This window comes from Podarcis bocagei, assembly GCF_964188305.1.
Source record: "Podarcis bocagei genome assembly, chromosome: 9".
Classification (NCBI taxonomy): domain Eukaryota; kingdom Metazoa; phylum Chordata; class Lepidosauria; order Squamata; family Lacertidae; genus Podarcis; species Podarcis bocagei.
In genome coordinates, this window is record NC_138134.1 from 5311224 (window position 1) to 5334449 (window position 23226).

Below are 23226 nucleotides of genomic sequence, written 5' to 3' on the forward strand. Positions count from 1 at the left end.
GGGTAGACTCTAGCCCAGGCATAGGCAAACTCAGCCCTCCAGATTTTTTGGGACACAACTCCCATCATCCCTAGCTAACAGGACCAGTGGTCAGGGATGATGGGAGTTGTAGTTCGAAAACATCTGGAGGGCCGAGTTTGCCTAGGCCTGCTCTAGCCTGCTCTGTTTGGCGTTACTCTTCCTGAAAAGATCACATTCAGAACTTGACCAGTTTCCCTTTTGGCAGTTCTAACTTCCCAGGAAGGGGCATGAGCAAAGAATGCTGAGATGGGGCAATATTTAACTTCCTGTGACTCATGGAGATCACCTGGTCCCAGAAAAGCAGCTCCCCCACAGCTCTGTGACTGACTTCTTGTGTGGAGAAAGGAAAGAGGCTGGTTGGAGGCTAGAGCTTTTAAGAGAGAAAAGGGGGCAAGCCTGCCTGTGCCATTTCCCCTAAAGAGCTCCTGAGGCTCAATGGTCTGTCACCTGGACCGCCTATCCACGCAGAACAGTTGGATGCTGCAGAAACTGAATGTGTCAAAACTTAGTAAAAAGAACCTCAGAATGGGCATGAGACCAATGTACCCCACTCCCCAATAAAGCCATGCCATTTGAGCATATTCCAGGAGAGGGAAAAGCCACCTTTGTTCCCTTCTACATTCCAGGACCCCTCCCTGCTAAATAGCAATGAAGCCCTCTAGTTTGGGGCTGGTATCCTTAAACAAGGTCGCCGGAACAGAGCTTCTGTTCCAGGTTGGCTTGGCTGGATCCCCGAACAGGTGCGCTCTTGCCGCCTTGCGTTCTACCTTTCCACGACTTGAGCGCTGAGCGAAGAGTTGGGGGTGGCTGGCCGAAAGATGCCTTGATTCTGGGTCTTGACTCAGGTGCTAGGCGGGGGTGCGGCAAGGGCTGGCTTTGAAGCATCGGTGCACTAGCAGCTGCTGCAGCAAACGTGCTGCTGGGGTCTTGCTCGCTCAGGGAGGAGGAGGAGGGGGCCGTCCCTGGAGCGGCCAGATCTGGCAGGATGCGCGCGCCTGGCGGAGAAAGGAGCCCCCCACCCCCCGCTTCCCCTTCCCAGCCCGAGGCTCCTATAAATCTGTTTTTCCACCCAGGAATACCAGCCGCTGTAACCCGATCCCCGCGCCGTATATCCCATAATACGCGGGCGCGCACTTGCAGCGCGCTCGGTCCCTTCGCGGCTGGCCAGAGAGCAGCGCGCGCGTGTGGCTCCATCGACGTGGAGGAGCCGCTGGCCGGTGCTGCCACATCACGGCGTCGGCCACGCGCGAAGGGCCCCGGCATGTGGCTCCCTCTGCTCGTGGGCGCGCTCGTGGGCGCCCTGCACCCCGCCGCCCCCGCCTGCCAGCCCGGCCAGGGGGCTCAAGGTAAGGCGATCAGCCACAAAGCGGCGCTTCGGGAGAGGGGGAGCTGGGCGCGGGGGGGGGGGGCGCTTTTGCCATTGAAGCGCCGGCTCAAGGGCTTCCTCCTGCAGAGCATAGCAGGATCGCCCCGTCCCTGCAGCGGCTGAAGCCTCGGAGGATGCGGAGAGACGTGAGATTTCCTCTTTCCAGGAACAGAGTCTTGGCCAGACTCACTAATCAAAGGGGACGGTCCCTCGCCTGTGATTGTGCGCGCGCGCTTTTGGTCTCCTGTGCATTTAACTTTGAGCGTGGCCCCCTTCAAGTCTGAAAGAGATAAGGAGGAAAGGGCTCCTTAAAACCAGTAAGTTTCATTCCCCGGTGCCTCCGTCTGCTGCGCGCTCCATCGGGCCCTGGGAAGCCATAAGGGGACTTCAGCTCCTGGCTGGAGGAAGCAGAAAGAGGGGGCTAAAAGGGGGGCGGCGGCTCTGCTCATCTTCTCTTCTCCTACTCGCTGCCTTCAAGAACCAGGTTTTCAGAACCAGGTTGGCAAACTCTGTAAGATCATTCTTTTTCCTCCTGTATGATACTCATCTCCATTCTTTCTGTTTATTATTATAAATATTCGGAAGCATTTGTGGCGGCTCAAAAAGTTGTGGGGGAGGGAACTGGTTCCCTTCATTGTACCCAGTTCCACAACCTGCCCCTAGAACGCAGCCAGGGAACTGATCCCAGCCCTTGACATTTAATGCTGGTAGGCTTGGGCCAGCAACGCAGGCAGCAGGGTCCCTCGTGGCATATTTGCGTGGCATCCCATGGGTCTTTCAGAGCCAAGGAACCTGCTCCAACCCTGAACTGGCCTCCTTGGGCAATCTGAGCCAGTGGGGAGGGTTGGCTTCCTAGCAAGAGTCAGGAGAGGAGCTTGGTGCAAGGATGGGTGTCTTATGAAGCATCAAGCTCTGTAAACCAGCACCTTGACTTGGAGCCAAAAATTGACTGGGAGATGGTGAAGATGGCAAAACAATATGATGTGCTCAGTTAACAGTCTTTTAGCCATCATATAAACTAAGTGGAGTTTCTTCGCTGTTTTCAAAGGCAGCTCTATGCCTACCGTATCCGGGTAGGGCTGTAGTTGTCATGGCAGTCTAACCTGGAAAAAGGTGCTCCGGCTCACAGTGGCCACTTGTCTCTCTAGGGCCGGGCTGGTCCATCCATAAGGCAAGGTGAGGTGACTGCCTCAGGCGGCAGGACCCACAGGGGCAAAAGATCAGACGTCCAAGGAATGCATCGCCCACTGCTGCCGTCACAGTGGTAGCAATGGCTACAGCACGTTCATTGGAGGTCAGATCTACCTCCCTCCTCGGCACCCCCCCCAATGTTGCTTCTACAGCGGCCTCTTGGGGAAATAGGAGGTGCTGCTGGTCTCCTACTCCCATGGAGAAAATGATGGGGGGCTGCCTGCTGGGTTCTCCTGGGCTCTGCGTCCATCCACCATGATTCAGAGCAGGCCTCTTCTCTGCCCAGCCCTACCCACCATGGCCTTTGATTCCCACAACTGTTGGATAAGGTTGATTTGATTCCCCATCCTGTTCCCGATGTAGATCTTTACTCCTCCCCCATGTTCCTGATGTAAATCTTCACTCACCCCTTCTTCCCTTGTGGTTCACCTCAGGCGCCAAAATGTCTCAGGCCAGCCTTGTTTCTGCAAGGTCAGCCTGACATGAAACAGGGCCTATCCTGGTGACATTGGGGACTGGGCAGGTTCCTAAGGTAGGAGATGGTCCTTCCAGTATCCTAGTCCTAAGTCACCAGCACTTTGAAGTGGGCCTACAAACTGACTAGCAGGTCATGAAGATCTAGCAAAGAAGTCACATGTTCCTAGTATCTGGAATCAGTCAAAAGTCTGACTGCAGCATTTTGCAACCAGCTGAAGTTTCTGGACACTCTTCAAAGGTAGCTCCAAATGAAGAGCATTCTAGTACTCTTTGATATGACTCAGTTATGTGTGACCATGGTCAAATCTGCCTTCTTTACAAATTGCTGAAGCTGGGCAAAGACAGTCCTTGCCACAGCAGCTCCCTGAGCATTCAGGAGTAGACCTGGGTCCAGGAACACTACCTAGCTGCACACCTGATTCTTCAAGAGGAGTGCAACTCCACAGCAGTGGAGCAAGCCAAAGCAAATGGCATCTGCACTGACAGATCTGGAGGTCCTACCAAGCAAGGGCATTTGTCTAGATGGATTTTCTCTCTCTCATTCATCTAGCCAGCCAGCCAATGACCTAGAGTGGCCACTTATGCACTGCCGCAAGGAGGATAAAGGTAAAGGTAAAGGACCCCGACAGTTAAGTCCAGTCGCAAATGACTCTGGGGTTGCGGCACTCATCTCGCTTTACTGGCTGAGGGAGGTGACGTTTGTCCACAGACAGTTTTTCTGGGTCATGTGGCCAGCATGACTAAGCTGCTTCTGGCGAACCAGAGCAGCGCACGGAAACGCCGTTTACCTTCCCGCCGGAGCGGTACCTGTTCATCTACTTGCACTTCGACATACTTTTGAACTGCTGGGTTGGCAGGAGCTGGGACTGAGCAGTGGGAGCTCACCCCGTCGCAGGGATTCGAACCACCAACCTTCCGATTGGCAAGCCTTAGGCTCTGTGGTTTGGACCACAGCGCCACCCGCGTCCCACAATGAGGATAAACATCACCAAAAAGAAGAAACAAATTTGCATAAAACATACATGCTAATGTATATATGGGTGCAAATTTCAACATTAAAAACTGGAATTTAAATTTTGGTGGTACCTCCATCCCTTAAGACAAAAGAGCTACACACATATCCATAGCACCCCCAGTTTATTCGTAGCTGTCTCCATATATCTCTGTAAACTGAGTTGCTATTTTAAGGCCCAGGAACAACCTACACAGAGCTGGCCCACCCACCCATGAGGCAACATGAGGTGGGCTCTTCAGACAGCAGGTGTGGGTCTGAGGAGTGTGGTGTGCTGCCTCTTCTTCTGCTGTGAGTGCACCCCACCACTGCCTCCTCTGGCACAGGTATGACCTGCCACTGCTGCTGGTGGTGGTGCTGGTGGCATAGCACAGCTGTGGAGGAGACAGTGGTGCTGCTATGGCATGCTTGCAGTGGAGGAAAAGGAGGAGGCAGGGCATCCCAAGCAAAATGTCAAGGGGCAAGATGGCCCTGGCCAGCCCTGCTTCTCCCCATTACATGTGGGTCATCTGGGGCTGCCAGAGAGAAGAGGAGGGTGGCAGCCATGGCCAGAGCTCTCCACAACTAACTTGTGGTAGCCAAGGCCCCAGTTGTAGCTTGCAGGAGCAGTTAGAATAGCCCCATCTCTACTTCTAAGCGCTGGGTCAGCTCAGTGGCAGAGACAGGCTCCAGTCCTGTTGCCAGGCATGGTGAGGCCCCATCAGGGGAAAAGGAGAGGAAGTTGGAAAACCTGCCTCCTTTTCTTTGTTTATTTTTCCTTTCTATCCAGCTGTAGGACTTACCATTGTGCATTATGTCCATTCATCATTTCTATTTTATTTTTTAATATTTTTATTGGATTTTTGTATAAGCAAGCTTATAAAAAACAAAACAAAAGAGAACTCTGGATCACAAACACAGGATACTGGATTCAGGTCAATAGTGCATATGTAAAGGGCAGTGGCGTAGTGTGGGGGGTGCAGGGGGCCCCGGCCGCACCAGGCGTAACATCTGGGGGGGCGCACTCGCACTCACAGCTCTGTGCCCCCTGCTAAAATCCACGGGTTAGGGGGCGCAAATTACTTGCCTTGCCCAGGGTGCTGACAACCCACGCTACGCCACTGGTAAAGGGTACATGAAAGTTACAAATAATAATAGTAGTAATAGTAATAATAATAATAATAATAATAATAATAATAATAATAATAATGTCAGTGCTTTTTTAAGGACCACATGCTCCATATGTCCAGGGAAGCAGCAGGTAACATTTGATGCAACTGATAGGTATTTGCATAAAAGATGAATTCCTCCCATGCAGAATGAAAAGAGACCAGTTTTGCAGTGCCATTAATAGCCCTAAATGCCAAGTTATAATTTCTAGCAAAGCAAAGTTCCAAACATTATTCAGTCATGAGGAAATACAGAGGCCAGATAACGTTTTCTATTTTTGGACTATAGAAAGGCTTGCAGAATTTAAAGTTTGTTGGATTTCATGTCATTATTACTACCTTCAAACAAAGGCAAAAGGGAAAGCTGTGGGGCAAACTGAATAAATTCAGTTTCTTTGAAAACTGCCAACCTAAATGATTGAACCAGGGGGCACTCCCACCAAAGGTGGAGGTATGTACCCCATATCCTGCAATCTCTTTAGCAATCTGAGCCACGTGGGTGGTGCTGTGGTCTAAACCACTGAGCCTTGGGCTTGCCGATCAGAAGGTCAGTGGTTTGAATCCTCATGAAGGGGTGAGCTCCCGTTGCTCGGTCCCTGCTCCTGCCAACCTAGCAGTTCGAAAGCACGTCAGGTGCAAGTAGATAAATAGGTACCGTTCCGGTGAGAAGGTAAACGGTGTTTCCGTGCGCTGCTCTGGTTCGCCAGAAGCAGCTTAGTCATGCTGGCCACATGACCCGGAGGCTGTATGCCAGCTCCCTCGGCCAATAAAGCGCCACAACCCCAGAGTCATCAGCGACTGGACCTAACAGTCAGGGGTCCCTTTACCTTTTACAAGTCATATTGGAAAGTTAGATTGGTTAAGTTTAACCTATTAAGTTTAACCTATGTTAAGTTTTAGAGAAAGTTTCCTTCCATGTGCAGAGATAAATTCTGTTGGTCTACTTGTCACCCATCCATCATTCCTTACAGGGTAAATTCCAGAAATACAAAGCTGGAGAAACTATTTATTTAACTATGCCACATTGGAATGTACATCCCGTTTTTTTAATGTGTGCAGTGGCCACAATATCTGCCTTGTATCTGCTGTGCTTTGAAACAGCTCCACCCATTTTGAATCTGTGCTGTATCATTTTGATTCAGTATTTGGGTCCAACTCTGATATGTTAAATTTGAAGCTGCTTCACGCCCATTGACTATAATGGGAGATATAAAACTTGCTATTAATTCCCCCATTTCACATAAGTGGATGAAATTTGCAGTCAAATGAGTGGTTTAAACCTGTTTGATCAGGCAGAACCATTCAGGGGGTTATTTTGCTTAGGGAATCTTTAGGGCTGTATCCAGTGAAAAGTTATGCTTGTGCAATAACGTTTAGCTGTGCAATGTAACTTCCCCACTCCCTGCACTCCCCCCCCCCAAAAAAAATCTGCTCCAGAAGGTTGGGGGAACCCCTGGACAAAATTTGGCACAGGAAGAGGACAGGGAAAATACATTGTGCAGCTAAATGTTGTTACACTAGCATAGCTGCTTAGTTGGGTACTGCCCAAAGACTCAACTTTTTTCTGAATTAGATGCAAACCAAAGAAAATTTAAAACTGAAGACAAGGCCACCTCTTCTGAGGGGATGAAGACTGCCAGATTTCAGGGGGGGAAATAGACACAGCAGTTCTCCTACAAGCTCACATTTTTGTTTTCCCACCCTAAACTGGCAATCAAGTTCTCTCCCTCAGTTTGTTATGGGCAAAATCAGTTTGAAAACTGGGGATATGAAGGTGGCAGTCCTGGGTAAGAAACTCAACGAAGTTCATACAAAGGGTCCAGGGACTTTTTTGCTAGGTGACTTTCTCATCTCTCTCTCTCTCATCTATCTATCTATCTATATCATCTATCATCTATCATCTATCATCTATCATCTATCATCTATCATCTATCTATCTATCTATCTATCTATCTATCTATCTATCTATCTATCTATCTATCTATCATCTATCTATCTATCTATCATCTATCATCTATCATCTATCATCTATCTATCTATATCTATCTATGGAAATCATGCTTTTCAGTCCTTTCTGACAGTGCCCTTTGTGAAGAAGAGAAAGAGAAAGAAATGATTTTTAATTGTTTGGTAGGAGGAAGAATGATTGGGAAGGAAGCAAGCTATCCCAGTAGTCAACTCTAGCTGCTTGCTTTTCATAGCCAAATGGATTGTGTACAAGAATGACAACCCAACTGAAGAACAACTGTTTATTTACTTCAACATCTTTCCCCGCAAACACTGTGATTGCAGTGCACTGAGGAAATAATTAAACGTCTGTCGATCCCTTCTACCTCTCCACCCCCTCTAGAGTTCTGGGCGTTTCCCCAATCAGTCTGGTTTCATTTCTAAGAAAAGAAAAAGCGAAGCGGGGGCAGGGGGAAGGCTGCACATCTAACTTCTTTGAGGGGAAACAAGGCCACAGAGGGACCTTGAGAAGCCTTGTTAATTCCATTTGGGCACATGAAAACCTGCCAGAATCACTCCAATTTGCCGTGTTATTTGGGGCACACTCAGAGCATATCTCTACTAAGGTAAGGCAAGGCAAAGGACTCCTGGACGGTTAAGTCCTGTCAAAGACAACTATGGGGTGCAGCATTCATCTCACTTTTCAGGCTGAGGGAGCTGATGTTTGTCCACAGACAGCTTTCTTGGTCATGTGGTTAACATGATTAAACCACTTCTGGCGCAACGGAACACCATGATGGAAACCAGAGCGCATGGAAACACTGTTTACCTTCCCACCACAGTGGTACCTATTTATGTACTTGCACTGGTGTGCTTTCGAACTGCTAGGTTGGCAGAAGCTGGGACAGAGCAACAGGAGCTCACCCCGTCGCAGGGATTCGAACCGCCGACCTTCTGATCGGCAAGCCCAAGAGGCTTAGACCACAGCGTCACCCGCATCCCTTATCCCTAGTATGCATCACTCACAGAGGCCTGCAACAAGTAAGGCCACAATTTCACACTAAAACCCCAATATCAAGATAACATACTCAGCAGGGCAAAAGCTGGTGGCCATGCAATGTGCAACATGACTTGCAGAACAGCAGGCAGGGAGGCGAGCAAGCAGCCCAGGCGAGCTGCAGAGGAACAGCCAGGACTATCCTACTCTGCTGACACTGTGCACCTCTCACTCACCCAGCTATTTAGGCCACAGCAGTGCTGGAGGCTGAGGGAAGGCAGCTGAACCCTGGTCTGCCCCACCTGTTATGGGCAGAGCTGTAAGGGATGGGGTTGGGCAGATTGTGGGGGCAAAGGAGCAACCAAGGTCTGTGAGGGGCAAACAGAAGCAGGTGGGGTGGAAAGGGGGAGGCTTTATCAGTGCAGAGTGGCCTTTGCAGGCCTTCCTGTGGCTCCTCTGCTGGCCACAGGAGAAAGACGCCTTTTCTTCCACAAACACCCCACTGCTGTAGCCGCCAACTCTTAATTGATTGAGTTTACTTTAATGCCACTTTTCCACAATGAAATGTGCCCAAAGCGACTTAACAGCTAACATTCAAAGCATCAAAATACAGAACATAAGAAATACAAATGTACAAAATACAGACCATGTCATGACAATTATCAACAAGTTGGCCAAAAAAGAATAAATTCAATATACATTTATAAGGCCACAATCTGGGCATAAGTACATAAATACAAAGCAAAATGAGAGTTAGGTAAAGGTACCCCTGACCATTAGGTCCAGTCGTGGCTGACTCTGGGGTTGCGGCGCTCATCTCGCTTTATTGGTTGAGGGAGCCGGTGTACAGCTTCTGGGTCATGTGGCCAGCATGACTAAGCCACTTCTGGCGAACCACAGCAGCACACAGAAATGCTGTTTACCTTCCCGCCGGAGCGGTACCTATTTATCTATTTGCACTGTGATGTGCTTTCGAACTGCTAGGTTGGCAGGAGCAGGGACCGAGCAAGGGGAGCTCACCGCGTCGCGGGGATTCGAACCACCGACCTTCTGATCAGCAAGTCCTAGGCTCTGTGGTTTAACTCACAGCGCCACCCGCAAATGAGAGTTATATGCCAATAAATTCTCTAGTAATGTACTTCCTGTACTCCAAGGAGCCTGGCTTACAAATAAGTGGGGGGGGGGAGCATTTCCAAAAGGTGGTGCTTTATCCTGGATCTTAGGCAAGTCAATTGAAAAATCCAGTTTTTATTGTTTTTGTAAAGAAAAGCTCAACAACAATTTCGGTGGTTTCCTAAAAAGAAGCTCAGCAATGTTGAGGTCTTCCTAAAACCTCAACAACTTTCAGGGTGTACTGGTTTTTACTTGGCAACCCTACTGGAACGACCAGCTGCTGGTGCAGGTGTTATTGTGCTTTGAATTATCTGGGCATGGCTTTGGCATCTGTGAAGGATGGGTCAGGGTTTGGGTGATCTGTAAGGAGAAGGAATTGGGGCATGGGTAGCGGGGGGGGGGCAGTTGCCCCCCTAGATCAAGTAAAACAATAGAAATACTTAACTAACTGACCAATCACGTTGGTTCTGACCAAAGGCCCCCCCCCCAAGTCCTGCCTGCTCCTAACAAAAATCCTGGCAACCTCCATAGATTGGGGGAGGTGTAAAGGGAGGGGGTTGGCCAGGGAGGGTTTTTTGTGGTGTTGGTAAGCAATGTGAGCACAGCCTCTAGCAGTTTTGTAAATTGCAGGCTGCAAAGGCTCCTTTAAAGATCTATGTCTATTACAGTGGTAATACGCTTGGTCATGTGCTTCAGGTTACAGACTCCGCTAACCCAGAAATAGTACCTCGGGTTAAGAACTTTGCTTCAGGATGAGAACAGAAATTGTGCTCTGGTGGCGTAGGGGCAGCAGGAGGCCCCATTAGCTAAAGTGGTGCTTCAGGTTAAGAACAGTTTCAGGTTAAGAACGGGCCTCCGGAACAAATTAAGTACTTAACCCGAGGTACCACTGTATATGTTTTCTGGTTCATCAACCTACATTCCCTCCCCTTCCCTGGACTTTCTATGCATCATGTACTAATGATGAGATCCGAGAATGAGTTTTGGAAATGTTTTAACTCTCTCTGCTGCTGTCTGTATTGCCACCTAGTGACTAAAGTGCAGATTTAACCTACAATATTGAATCTTTAATACGGTATGTAAAGTTAAACGAACTGATGATGAGGGTTCTGCGTGAGCTAGTTACAGACCATAAGTTGTTTCTGCATTTTCATGGACATTCAGATTTGGCATCCAATCACTGAACTCACCCTCAAAGCAGAAGTTATACATTTAATATTTTCGGGTAGGCAGATGGTTCCGATGTGTAAAAATGGTTTCGATGTGTAAAAATTCTATCTGATATGCTGCAATTTGAAGCAGTCATGTTTTAATTTATTTCATGACAATCTGTCCCCCCCACCCTCCACCTTTGTTTTCCAGCTCAGTGTCAAACCCCATCAGAAAATAAAGGTAAGATATCTGTTTTTGTTCCTTTTTTGAATTTAAATCTAATGTGCAAATACTGAAAAAACTTCCCAGATTTTCTCACACAAAGAGAGACAAAAATGCCCATATTTCACTCAGAGTAATTAATGCTACTAATTCACCCCATGTAGGAACTTGGCCAACATATCTATGAACCTCTTCATATTTAACATAGGGAGTGCTTTGCAATAATAATAATAATAATAATAATAATAATAATAATAATAATAATAATAATAATAATAATTTATTATTTATACCCCGCCCATCTGGCTGAGCCTCCCCAGCCACTCTGGGCGGCTTCCATAGAAACCAAAAATACAGTAAAATATCACACGTTAAAAACTTCCCTGAACAGGGCTGCCTTAAGATGTCTCCTGAATGTCAGGTAGTTGTTTATCGCTTTGACATCTGCTGGAAGGGCGTTCCACAGGGTGGGCGCCACTACCGAGAAGGCCCTCTGCCTGGTTCCCTGTAGCTTTGCTTCTCGCAGTGAGGGAACTGCCAGAAGGCCCTCAGTGCTGGACCTCAGCGTCCGGGCAGAATGATGGGGGTGGAGACGCTCCTTCAGGTATACTGGACCGAGGCCGTTTAGGGCTTTAAAGGTCAGCACCAACACTTTGAATTGTGCTCGGAAACGTATCACTATTTGCCTTCCTGAATAATAATAATAATAGTGCTCATGGAACCCTTGTGTTAAAACAGCTGTCCAGGATGCCAGTTTGCTTCTGGCCCCAGTTCCATGTGCCAACATGTTTAAAGCCCTAAACAACTTAGATGCCTCAGTCCTGTGAAGAGTTTCCAGACAAGCCACTTATTAATAAATTCAAGGAAAGTGCTATGTTTAATACTAGATTGTTTTAGGTAGAATACTTAACAAGAAACATTTGTTTACTTATCTCCTGATTTCTTACAGCGACATGCGTGGACATCAGCTTGGGATCCTGCAATGATGTGTCCTATTCAAAAACAATTTTCCCTAATTTGCTGGATCAGAAGTCCAGAGGAGTGATTGAATACAGCTCCGAATATATCTTGATGAGTGTGCTCCATAACTTGCTGCAGGGAGAATGCAATCCTGATCTAAGAATTCTAGGCTGCTCCATTATGGCCCCAAAATGTGAAGAGGGGAAAATTGTTAAGCCTTGTCGTAAAGTTTGTGAAGCTCTGAGGAAAAATTGCCTTCCTGCCTTTGATGCGATTGACATGGCATGGCCATATTTCTTAGACTGCGATCGCTTTTTCGTCGATGAAGTAGAAGGATGCTTTGATCCATTAGCAAAGCTGCGAGGTAAGAACCAAAGCCATGTCTGCATGTTGTATACAGTGGTGCCCCGCAAGACAAATGCCCCGCAAGACAGAAAACTCGCTAGACGAAAGAGTTTTCCGTTTTGGAGGTGCTTCGCAAAACGAATCTCCTATGGGTTTGCTTCGCAAGACGAAAATGTCTTGCGAGTTCCTGCGGGGGTTTTTCCCCTCCCCCCTTTTTCTAAGCCACTAAGCCGCTTATCAGCTGATCCGATAAGCTGATAAGCTGCTAAAAGCCGCTAATAGCGCTAATCCTCTAATCCGTCAATGGGCTTGCTTCGCAAGACGAAAAAACCGCTAGACAAAGAGAATCACGGAACGGATTCTTTTCGTCTTGCGAGGCACCACTGTATTATGCTGCGACGATCAGATCCAGTCAGCAGGCCTAGAAATTTGGCATGTCCTTGTAAATAAAAGGACTAAAGGCCCTGGCCACAATCCAAAGTATTTATGTCTGTAGGCTACAGAATAATTCCTACCGATATAATTCCAACATATTAGGGACTTTGACTAGAGGTCAACTGAATTACTCATTTTGTTACAATTGAATATTGGTTGCTGAAATCAACTTGTTTCAACCTGAGTTGAATCAGATGATGCATTTGTCATCTGGATTGCCAATCAGCCAGTCTTTTAAGAAGGAAAGAGGAGATGTCAGTCACATAATTAGATATGTAGCTGATAATTTATGCACAAATAAACTAACCAGATTACTGGCATAGCCTGTACAAAACCACCTTGGGTTGACATCTGTTTAGGTCCATGTAAATCAGTCCTGAATGAAATAAAGTATTTGGTGTCCAGTTGGCACAAAGGTTTTTATTGTACATCACCTTGAGGCAATTGTGTAGAAAGTGATCAATAAACTGATGATTTAACATATCCTGCACACAGATTGGTTAAATCTCAATGTGATTTTAATGCCAAAAGGGTCAGATTAAGATTAGTTGATGTCTTGGAGTTGCAATCATTTGATCAGGAGGGAGCAGAAAAACATGTCTCTTTATAGTACAAAGAGGTATCACTCTAGCTAAAGGAACCAATATTTTATGTCTTCAAGCGTGAAGATCTCTTTTGCAACCATTTTATTCTTCCTTCATACTTCACAACAGCCATGTGGGGTAGGCTAGCCTGAGAGCTGGTGATTGATCCAAGGCAGGAAGTGAGCAAAAACAATGATGAATTAAGTGGAAGTGTAAAACTGTATATGCTCAGATTATTTTCATTTTGGTTTTTAGGCTTGACAAAATGTTTTTTGCTTTGGTGTTTTGTTAAGATTTGTGAAACTCTACAGGCTCAGATTACTTTTTTGTAGTCCACAAAATCTTATGCCACAACAAACTTGTTAGTCTTTAAGATGCTACAAGACTTGTTTTCTGATATTCCAAATGCCTCTGAGACGTTCACAAACAGAGCATGATGGAGAATAAGGTCTGCTGGACATAGTTCTCAGAGACATATTTTCCTTAGGGACCACTCTGCCTGCAACCCAGGGAACAGGATGACTTAACATGGGGTAAGTGTGATCCTAAAATAGAATATTAACCACCTACTTACAATTGGCTATCATGTTTGATTTACACATATCTTTTTATTTCTTTGAATTACATTTGTCCCAATTGTGTTATGTCCTCAGATGTTGGGATAATCATCTACATGGGCATAACAGTTAGTGAGCAAACAAAGCTACATCAATTTTCTTGCATTGCAGGGGAAACTGAGTTTGTGGAAGATGCTCCCAGTGAGGTTCCTACTTTCATTCAGTTCACCCACCACTCGTACTCACAAATGGTGAGAGAATTGAAAAAGGTAGCATCCAGATGTTCCCACATTGCTAAGTTGTACAGTATCGGCCGCAGCTTTGAAGGGAAAGACCTCTTTGTGATTGAGTTTTCTACTAGTCCTGGACACCATGAATTGCGTGAGTAATGGACACTAGAGGTATATGAAATTTGTTCAGAGTATTGGCATTGCTTGAACCATGGCAAACTGGAAAGAATACTCCTGTTCCTTACTGCTAACTACACTAGGGATTGAGACCTGCATCAGCGACAGCGAATAACGACTAAATTAAATGTATTTATTTTGCTGTTTTGGTAATAGCAGTGTTCAACTGCTGTAATATTTATAGAATGAGCATGTCAAATAACCATAAATGAACTATTGACTTATTGCATGTTTATACCAGATCCTGTTTCCACCCTCCAGCAGTGGCTTAGTGTGGGTTGCCAGAACCAGGGCTGCACCTGCTCTCTCTGAAACAGAGCCTACCCACCCCAGGAAAGAACTCTTTGGTGGTGGCACACCTGTGCCTCTCACCTTGAGGCATGAAAATGTGGGATGTGAAACACAAGAGCAGTCAAGTACAACACTCCTAGAGTGAACATGTTTACACATGGGGAGGAATGTTTGTCCAGCCAGCAGGTAAACTTCCTGTTTCCTTCTGGGCTGGGACAGATTTCCTCTGCAAGTGACTAGAGGTGGGTGTGGCCTCACCTGTGCAGGTAACGACAAAAGCACAGGGCAGGGCACCCATCTCTCTCTCTTCCCCCACATGCATCGAAGAAGCAACATCTGCTTAGCCAAAGATGCCCCCTTGGCTCCAGCCAAGAGAGGACAAAGGGACTGTCTTCTTATGGAATCATTTCCAAGTATATGTTACTTTTCTAAGCTAAGTTTGCCTTCTGGGATCCGATTGTGAACAGAATGTGAGTGAGTAAACTCTTTTTATACTTTTATAGAAGACTGTGTCGTGTCTTATCCTTTATGAGGGAATAAGGGGGAAATACCAGAACAGTTATTATAGAGGCTTTAGCGAGCCTGAGCAAACGCATCCGCTGTGAGTTTAAAAGGGGGAATGTTACTCTGCTAAATTGTGGAACTTGTTAACACAAGTTGGGAAAGGGTATTATCAGGCAATATATCCGCTCCTGCAACCCTGAAGATTCCCACAGAAAACGCCAGCCTGGGGCAGGGAGAGATCAAATGTCTCCCAGTGGTTCTTACTTTGGCAGTTTGTGACAGACACCTTGGTGAGGGCAACACAAACCACAGTGACCACTGAGCCAAGTCTCACGGTCTGATTCTTGAAAGTCATCTTGAAAGCCAGATAAAACATATCCTGGTTCATCTCTTCACAGTTAAGCCAGAGTTTAAATACATCGGCAACATGCATGGAAATGAAGTTGTGGGCAAAGAATTACTGATCTACCTTGCCCAGTATTTGTGCTCTGAATACCTTACTGGGAATTCCAGGATCCAGACGCTGATCAACAACACTCGAATTCATCTCCTTCCTTCCATGAATCCAGATGGATATGAACTCGCAGCAGAAGAGGTCAATACCTAGCAGGGGATTGGGCAGAGCTTTTGTTTTGTTTTGAAAAAATATAGTGCTAAAAAAAATAGTGCCCAAGGTGTCTTAACAATGAATTCACAAAACAATATTTAAAAAACTAAAAAACCTCTTTTGCTTTTCTTTGGCAATAGTGTGTGATTCGAATTTTTTATCTGAGTCATCCAGAACAATTTATTTCTGCTTTTTGGTCAGGAGTTTGTGGTCAGCAGTTCCTTCAGCTCTGTAAGGCTGTAGCACCCAAGCTACAGTTCTTCTCCCCCCCCCCCATAATCCCAGGTAGAAGGAGATCCTGCAACGTTAATATGTTGTGTCTTCTCCAGTTTTCAAAGACATGTGCAGGAAGATGAATCAATGGAGATACTTTTGGAATTGTCATCTCCTCCCCTCTGCTTCCCCCTAAGGTAAAATTCCTCCCCTTAGTGACCAGGGCAAAGTAGTGCACGTAGGAGGCCCCCTCAGTCACCCCAATATCTGAACTGACCACTTGAGTTTTCTACTTCATTTTCAGGGCAAGCAGGCCCACTTCTAGCTGTGACTATTTTGTTTAGATTACATGTTAGTTGCTGTTGTGGCTCTTCTGGATTTTCTCTGGTGCTTCAGTGCACCATCTCAAAGTAGCACCAGAGTTGTGGAGCTTATCCTTTTGTTCACTGCTTGACCAGGGGGCTGGCTACAATGGATGGACGAATGGAAGACAAACAGCGCAGAATCTGGATCTTAACAGGAACTTCCCAGATTTGACGTCTGAAGCTTACAGGCTATCAAGGATCCGAGGGGCTCGTACTGACCACCTCCCAGTTCCACAGTCTTACTGGTGGGGTAAGGTATGGATTGCAAAAGTTTATGAAACATGTTCTATTTTATAGGCCATTAACATAGTATCTAAAAAGGTAAAGGTACCCCTGACTGTTAGGTCCAGTTGCGGACGACTCTGGGGTTGCGGCGCTCATCTCACTTTATTGGCCGAGGGAGCCGGCATACAGCTTCCGGGTCATGTGGCCAGCATGACTGATCCGCTTCTGGCGAACCAGAGCAGCGCATGGAAACGCCATTTACCTTCCTGCTGGAGCGGTACCTATTTATCTACTTGCACTTTGACGTGCTTGCAAACTGCTAGGTTGGCAGGAGCTGGGACCAAGGAACAGGAACTCACCCCATTGCAGGGATTCAAACCCCCAACCTTCTGATCGGCAAGTCCTAGGCTCAGTGGTTTAGACCACAGCACCACCCGTGTCCCCTAACATAGTATCTAATTGCACATTTAAAAAATCCTTAGATCATTGGGGCTAAAATACCCTTTGGTGCATAGTCTGCCTTATTTCATTATTATTATTATTATTATTATTATTAGTAGTAGTAGTAGTAGTAGTAGTATTATTTATTTATTTATTTATTTATTTATTTATTTATTTATTTATTTATTTATACCCCGCCCATCTGGCTGAGTTTCCCCAGCCACTCTGGGTGGCTCCCAATCAGTGTTAAAAACAGTACAGCGTTACATATTAAAAACTTCCCTGAACAGGGCTGCCTTTCAGTAATGCGTGTCAAAATGACCTCAGTTCTTAATTTCATGAGCTACGGTGATATCCTTCTTTACACAGAGCACTTTCATTAAAATGTTACAGTGGTAATCTTCAGGCTGTGTTTTCCATTCATAAGATCTCAATGAGGCCATATTAAATGCCTCTTAATGTGTCACTTTAAAATGTTCTTCAGGTTGCCCCTGAGACGAAAGCTGTGATGAAGTGGATCAAATCTATCCCGTTTGTCCTGTCTGCCAGTCTCCATGGGGGAGATCTGGTTGTTTCCTACCCTTACGATTACTCTGTACACCCCCTGGAAGAGAAAATGTTTTCCCCCACCCCTGATGAAAAGGTAATATTGCATGACAGACCCATTCGGAGTAATGCTAACCTGTGTGAATTTGCAAAATGGCTGACCAAAGAATTTGCTAAGAATTGCCTGACAAGAAAAGTGTGATAGTTCTACAAACAGCAATTGCTTGCATTTAAATGGCTCACCACGCACATCCATTGCAGTTTAGAACAAGAGTCATTATATTTAAGAAGAAAATGTCTGAATCCATTGTCCCGGGAAGGCCAAGTCTTAGTCCCCAGGATCAGCAGGAAACATTGAAAGAGCAGCTCTGAGTAAAATTAAAAGGCAACAGAAGGGGGCAGTAATGTCATTTTTATTTAGTCTGTCAAAAGAAGCCCTTTTACTCACTTTCTTTGGGGTTGCAACTCCCAAAGCATCTTTATTTAGAAGCCTATGGGATCTCCTTCCAAGTAAATTTGTCTAAGATTAGAGTGAACTATTACCCTCTGAAGAACTTTAAAATGCACATTTCTCATTTTCCTCTTGTGCATTTTATTGCCTTAAATCGCTGAATTACAAGAGAAATATTTCACTTTTATCTCATAAAATGCTCCCCACCCCTTTTAAGGCAATCGTACATGTAGTATTATATATCTGGATTCATCACACTAAGCAGGTAAGATGTCTATAAGATGGAGCCCAATATATTTTGTGTGGATTCTCAGGGCCCAGGCATCATTTTGGGAAGGCCAGTATAGACTTGGAATATGGGTCTCTTTCCCACACATATATCATAATCCTATCCTATACATTCAATCTCATGAGTCATGGAAGAAAAGTGTTTCTCCAAATTCTAAAATGACATTTCTAACATTTCTGAAAGTGCACCATAGGCAATGCTAGTGTTTGTCTACTAATCCCCAAAACACACACATTTTTTCTTTGCTATTATTTTGCTTTTTTGGGTTATTTTTGTAACTTTGTGTTCGTCTCAGTAAAGGAATTATACCACCAATGTTTTGAATACCACCCCCCCTTAATGGATTCACAAGGCTGCAAACATTTTATAAAGCATGCCATTCCCTTCAAAGTTTTATTTTTATGGTCTTTTTTCATTGCAAAATCATGAATTATCTCCCAAAGGTCAATTTCTTCTGGCAAATATATACTTGATAGACAAAATAGCTAAGTGACTCACAGAGCAATCCTATGCATTAGAGATTAGGCTGACTTTGTTCAGTGGTGCTTATTTCCCTCCAGTGGCGTAGCGTGGGTTGTCAGCACCCAGGACAAGGGAAGTAATTTGCGCCCCTAACCCGTGGATTTGCGCCCCCTAACCCGTGGATTTGCGCCCCCTAACCCTAACCCCCAGATGCTGCGCCTGGTGCGGCCGGCCCCCCCTGCACCCCCCACGCTACGCCACTGCTTCCCTCTAAGTCAGCATGGCATTGCAGCCTTATCCACTCTGGGGTTCTGGTCGAGCACATGCAGTTTTTAATGAGTGGCCCTTTACACCATTCGCAAGGCTGGATCTTTGCCAAAACAAACAAACAAACAAACAAACAAACAAACAAACAAACAAACAAGAATCAGACAGTACAGCTCTATTCTCTCCTGTTTCTTGTGAGCCTTTTCAACGTGGTGATGCTAATGGTGCTATTACCTGTCTTTTGAAAGCATTAGACTGGAGTCACGTGATGCTTGCGGCCCATTGTCTTCATCATTTGCCAAAGACAGTCTCGACACTGAAATCATCTTATTCATCAACTTCCCTAGTTAGTGTATTACCCGAGTCAGACTGCAAAATGGCTTGTTTTTCTGGGGAAAGGCTAGAGGATTGTTGGTGTCGTTTAGCTCCCCTTATTTAACTTCCTTGCATTTCTGACTCCTTGACTGATATGTATAACCAGTCCCAGAAACAGTGGTATGCCGTGTGAACGACACATTTACTCACATAGATTTTGGGCCTGTGATTCCTACCAGCATCAGGGGCTATCACTCTCCCTGGTTATTATGGGTGCTTTGTCCCTTCCAGCGGCTGCATCCCTCTCCTGCTGTGCACAAGGAACCCAGGGACTTGCAGTTCTTGAGAACACAAGCACAAATATTTCTGTCTCTAAAGCTACAAATGCTAGCTTTTCTGCAGAAACACACTCTCCCTGTCCTAGACAAGGGTCCAGATGCACAACTCATTGTTTGGAAAGTTAGTTCTTCTTTCCTAACACAGAATCTGATTGATTGACTCCAGCAGATCTCACAATAGGTATGTAGATGTAGGTGTGGTACGCTGGTTTGACATCAGCGCAGTGGCGTAGCGTGGGGGGTGCAGGGGGGCCCGGCCGTACTGGGTGCAACATCTGGGGGGGGGCACACTCGCACTCGCAGCTCTCTGCCCCACCTGGCTCACTCACTCTCTCTCACTGCAGTGCTGGCTGTGCGAATCCGATCTGAGTCGCTGGGTTGCCGCCCACTGTGGAGGGGGTGGGTGCCAGGCGTGCGGTGCGGAGAGAGAGCGAGGGACTATCTGGGGGAGGGACAGTGCAGCGGCCGCCCAGCGCAGCGCTGAGCGCGGGAGAGAACCACACCAGAGCAGACCAGGCAGCAGCAAGAAGAAGCTGGCAGCGTCGGCAGGTTAGGGGCCGCAAATTACTTGCCTTGCCCCGGGTTAGGGGGCGCAAATTACTTGCCTTGCCCCGGGTTAGGGGGCGCAAATTACTTGCCTTGCCCCGGGTGCTGACAACCCACGCTACGCCGCTGCATCAGCAGATAGGAAGTGCCTACAGAGGGTGGTGAATACAGCACAAGATAATATGGGCTGTCCCGTGAATCCGCTGGATGAAATAGCGGAAGAACGTTGCCTCAGGAGAGTGAGTAAAATTCTCAGGGATGATTCACACCCTGGCCGGCACTTTCTTGATCTCCTGCCCTCAGGCAGAAGATAAAGAAGCATGATTAGTCGCACCAACAGGGTAAAGAACAGCTTCTATCCGTGGGCTGTTAGGCTGCTGAATGAAAATATAACAACAGGGCAACTGACTTTTGGGTTTGGTGGGTGTGCATCAGTAAATGAGGGGAATTAAGACTAAGAGAGCTGAGTGGGGGTGCTCGTGTAATCTCACTGTATACAAGTTGTACAAGTGACAATAAAGTATTTCAATTTCAATAGATACAGGAAAAATATCACCTGATGGGAGAGTCAAGGGCTCCCACAGTTTGATCAAGTGCTGGAGCCAATGCAAGACTGGATTCTCCTAACCTGAATGTCCTGCTGCCTAATCCCAGATGTGTTGGATTGTGCTGTAGTCATTCAGTCAGGAGGAAAATGCACGCTGTCTTTCTCAGAGGCAACTTTTCCAGTTCTAGCGAGTCCTGGCATAGATGAAGACCTGATAGCCTCATTTCAGTGCATGGAGCAGACTGGGAGGCATTCTCTGACACCCTGCAGTGTTGGGTATCCAGCTGAAAGGGGAGCTAGTCAGGTAAGAAGAGGTATTGAGGGGAGAGCTAAGGACACAGTGTCCCTCAACCCAACAGGGGATAAAGGTGGGGTGGGAGATACATTGGGTGGGGGCCCCAGTCACAAAGAAAGCAAAACACCCAAACCAAAAAGGGTGAGAGTCTCACCAGATAGCGCTGAACGTTAGAGACGTACTGGAGCTCTGAAGGCATTTGTGACCCACAAAGAAGTAAGATGGGAACCCTCAGGATCTGTTTGCCCATTGTCAGCCTTGGCTTTTGGAGCCCAGAAAAATCTAGCCTTGTTCCTTATCCACAGCTGCTTCACATACTGCCCAGAAGCAAAAACAATGAGAGTGTGAGCCCCCTGCTTCAGGTTGTTGTGCAAAGGCAAAAACAGTTGACAAGGTTTTAGTTTGGCTAAACACCCAACACCATCTTTACAGAAGAACTGCTGCCACTTCTGGGTTCTATGTGACGTGGACCTCAAAATATAAACAAGGGGAAGCTTAATGCGTTTTAGTCAACGGCCTGCAGCCTGCTCTGTTTGTGGTTCCTGCTATTAGTTAACCTAGAACTCGAAGTGAAATGTGCTTCACCAAGGGAGGCTTGCCTCTTCTTGCTGCTGCAGCCCGTCTGCCCTTCATCCAGAAGCTGCTCCTCAGCTGCAGCCCCTCTGCCGGCTGCCCGGTCACAAGTCCTTGGGCTTTGCTGTCTCCCCCTCTTAATCTCCACGGCACATGTGCTTCTTTGTGCCTCCATAGCATTTGCTGGTTTCTCTCCTCCAGACACTTCACCACCAGAATATTTTAGCTAGGCAAATGCACAGCTGAGTGCCTTTCTCTTGAGGTTTTTCAAAGGCTGTTAGCAGAATATCTGCAGTCTAGTACAACTGACATCAAACCAGGGCTGAAATAAGCCTTTTTAATTTATGCCAAGAGAACAGAGGTGCCCTGGAATGGGCATTTGTGACTTCGCTTGCCAGATCTAGTCAAAGAAATGCTGAGCATTTAACACCTTTGGAAACCTATAAGAGAGGTTTTTAAACTTTGTTTTATACCATCACTGCTCGTTGCCTAGAGACTATATTTTTATTAGGCATCTAATGAAAATAAGCGTAACAACCCGAAGCATTTGCAGTTAGAAATTGTGCTGCAGTTTAGAACACACAAATTCTAAGTGGTGGTTGGACACAGATGTGGAATCATTATTAATGACAATATGGTAATAAAAAAAAATTAGTGACCAAGAATCCTCACTCTGCTGATGTAAAATTAAAATAGCAACAAAAACTTCACACAGAACAGACAAGGATCCAGGAGGGAGACTGACAATCAAGGTTCCTTTGTTGCACCTACAAACGAATCTCATCGGGTTCAAAACTAGACTGCTTCCTCTCTTTTTTTTATTCATTAAAAGAAAAAGAAATGAAGTGAGCAACAGAAAGTAACATGATAGGAAATTATACAGGATCAGAAACTGTAAAATTTTCTCTTTTTTTCTCTTTTTATCTTTTTGTAAATGGCTTTGAGGGCTCCCCCACCAACAATCAAACTCCGTCTAAATTTAAAGAAATAAACAAGCCAGCCAGCAAGCCAGCCAAAACGTTATGCCAAACATTTTCAGCCCATTTAACTAGAATAGGCTGGGGGTGTTTCCCATAATATCCCAGTACTGGTGGGCTGCTGTGCAGGTCACAACCTGTTTGAAATGTCCAAATGCAAGTGGTAACATCAGGAATTTAATGGACATGTGCTTGCAACGTGTGTGTTTCAACAACTGGAAGGCAAACAGCATTTGGAGTAAATAAAAATAATTTAACACTCTCTCTCTTTTTTTTAGATGTTCAAATTGCTGTCTAAAGCCTACGCAGATGCACACCCCGGCATCTCGGACAAGTCAGAAATGCGTTGTGGTGGAAATTTTGTGAAGCGAGGAGGCATCATAAATGGTGCTGAGTGGTACAGCTTTGCAGGAGGTACATTTCTTTAGCAATTTGATAACTCTGCAAGAAGTCTGAAGTTTCTAATCTTAAATTCTCAAAGGAAATTTCAGTAAGGCTTTTGACAAAGTCCTCCATAATAGTCTCAGGAGGAAGCTGGTAAAATGTGGGTTGAATGAGGAAGCTGTTAGGTGGATTGTAGCTGGTTGACTGACTGAACCCAAAGAGTGTTCATTAATGGTTCCTCGTAATCCTGGAAGAAAGTGACAAGTGGGGTGCCACAGGGTTCTGTCCTGGGCCTGTTGTTGTTCAACTCTTTATAAATGACCTGGAAGAAGGAATTGAGGGGATGCTTATCAAAGATGACACCAAACTGGGAGGGGTAGCTAATGCCACAGAAGACAGAATCATAATTCAAAATGACTTTGATAAATTGGAGAATTGGGTACAAGCTAACAAAATGAATTTCAATATGGACAACTATAAGGTTCTGCGCTTAGGCAGGAAGAACCAGGTGCACAAATCTAAGATGGGGAACACCTGGCTTACTAGTTGTACATGTGAAAAGGACCTAGGGGGTCTTAGTGGACCACAAGCTTAACAGTGTGATGTAGCAGCAAGAAAAGCTAATGCTATTCTAGGCTGCATCAACAGAAGCATAG

At 46.0% G+C, this 23226-nt stretch overlaps 1 protein-coding gene across 1 annotated transcript in view; it reads left to right on the forward strand.

The window, feature by feature from the left end:
• Positions 1–1170: 1170 nt before the first annotated feature.
• Positions 1171–23226, forward strand: part of CPZ (carboxypeptidase Z) — a 34080-nt gene continuing 12024 nt past the window's right edge. Inside the window, exons 1-8 of the mRNA XM_081207733.1 lie at positions 1171–1367; positions 10635–10664; positions 11596–11970; positions 13699–13908; positions 15128–15324; positions 16008–16169; positions 17065–17223; positions 22465–22600. Coding sequence (XP_081063859.1) covers positions 1283–1367; positions 10635–10664; positions 11596–11970; positions 13699–13908; positions 15128–15324; positions 16008–16169; positions 17065–17223; positions 22465–22600 — 1354 coding nt within the window. The 5' untranslated portion in view covers positions 1171–1282. The remainder of the gene's footprint in view (positions 1368–10634; positions 10665–11595; positions 11971–13698; positions 13909–15127; positions 15325–16007; positions 16170–17064; positions 17224–22464; positions 22601–23226) is intronic.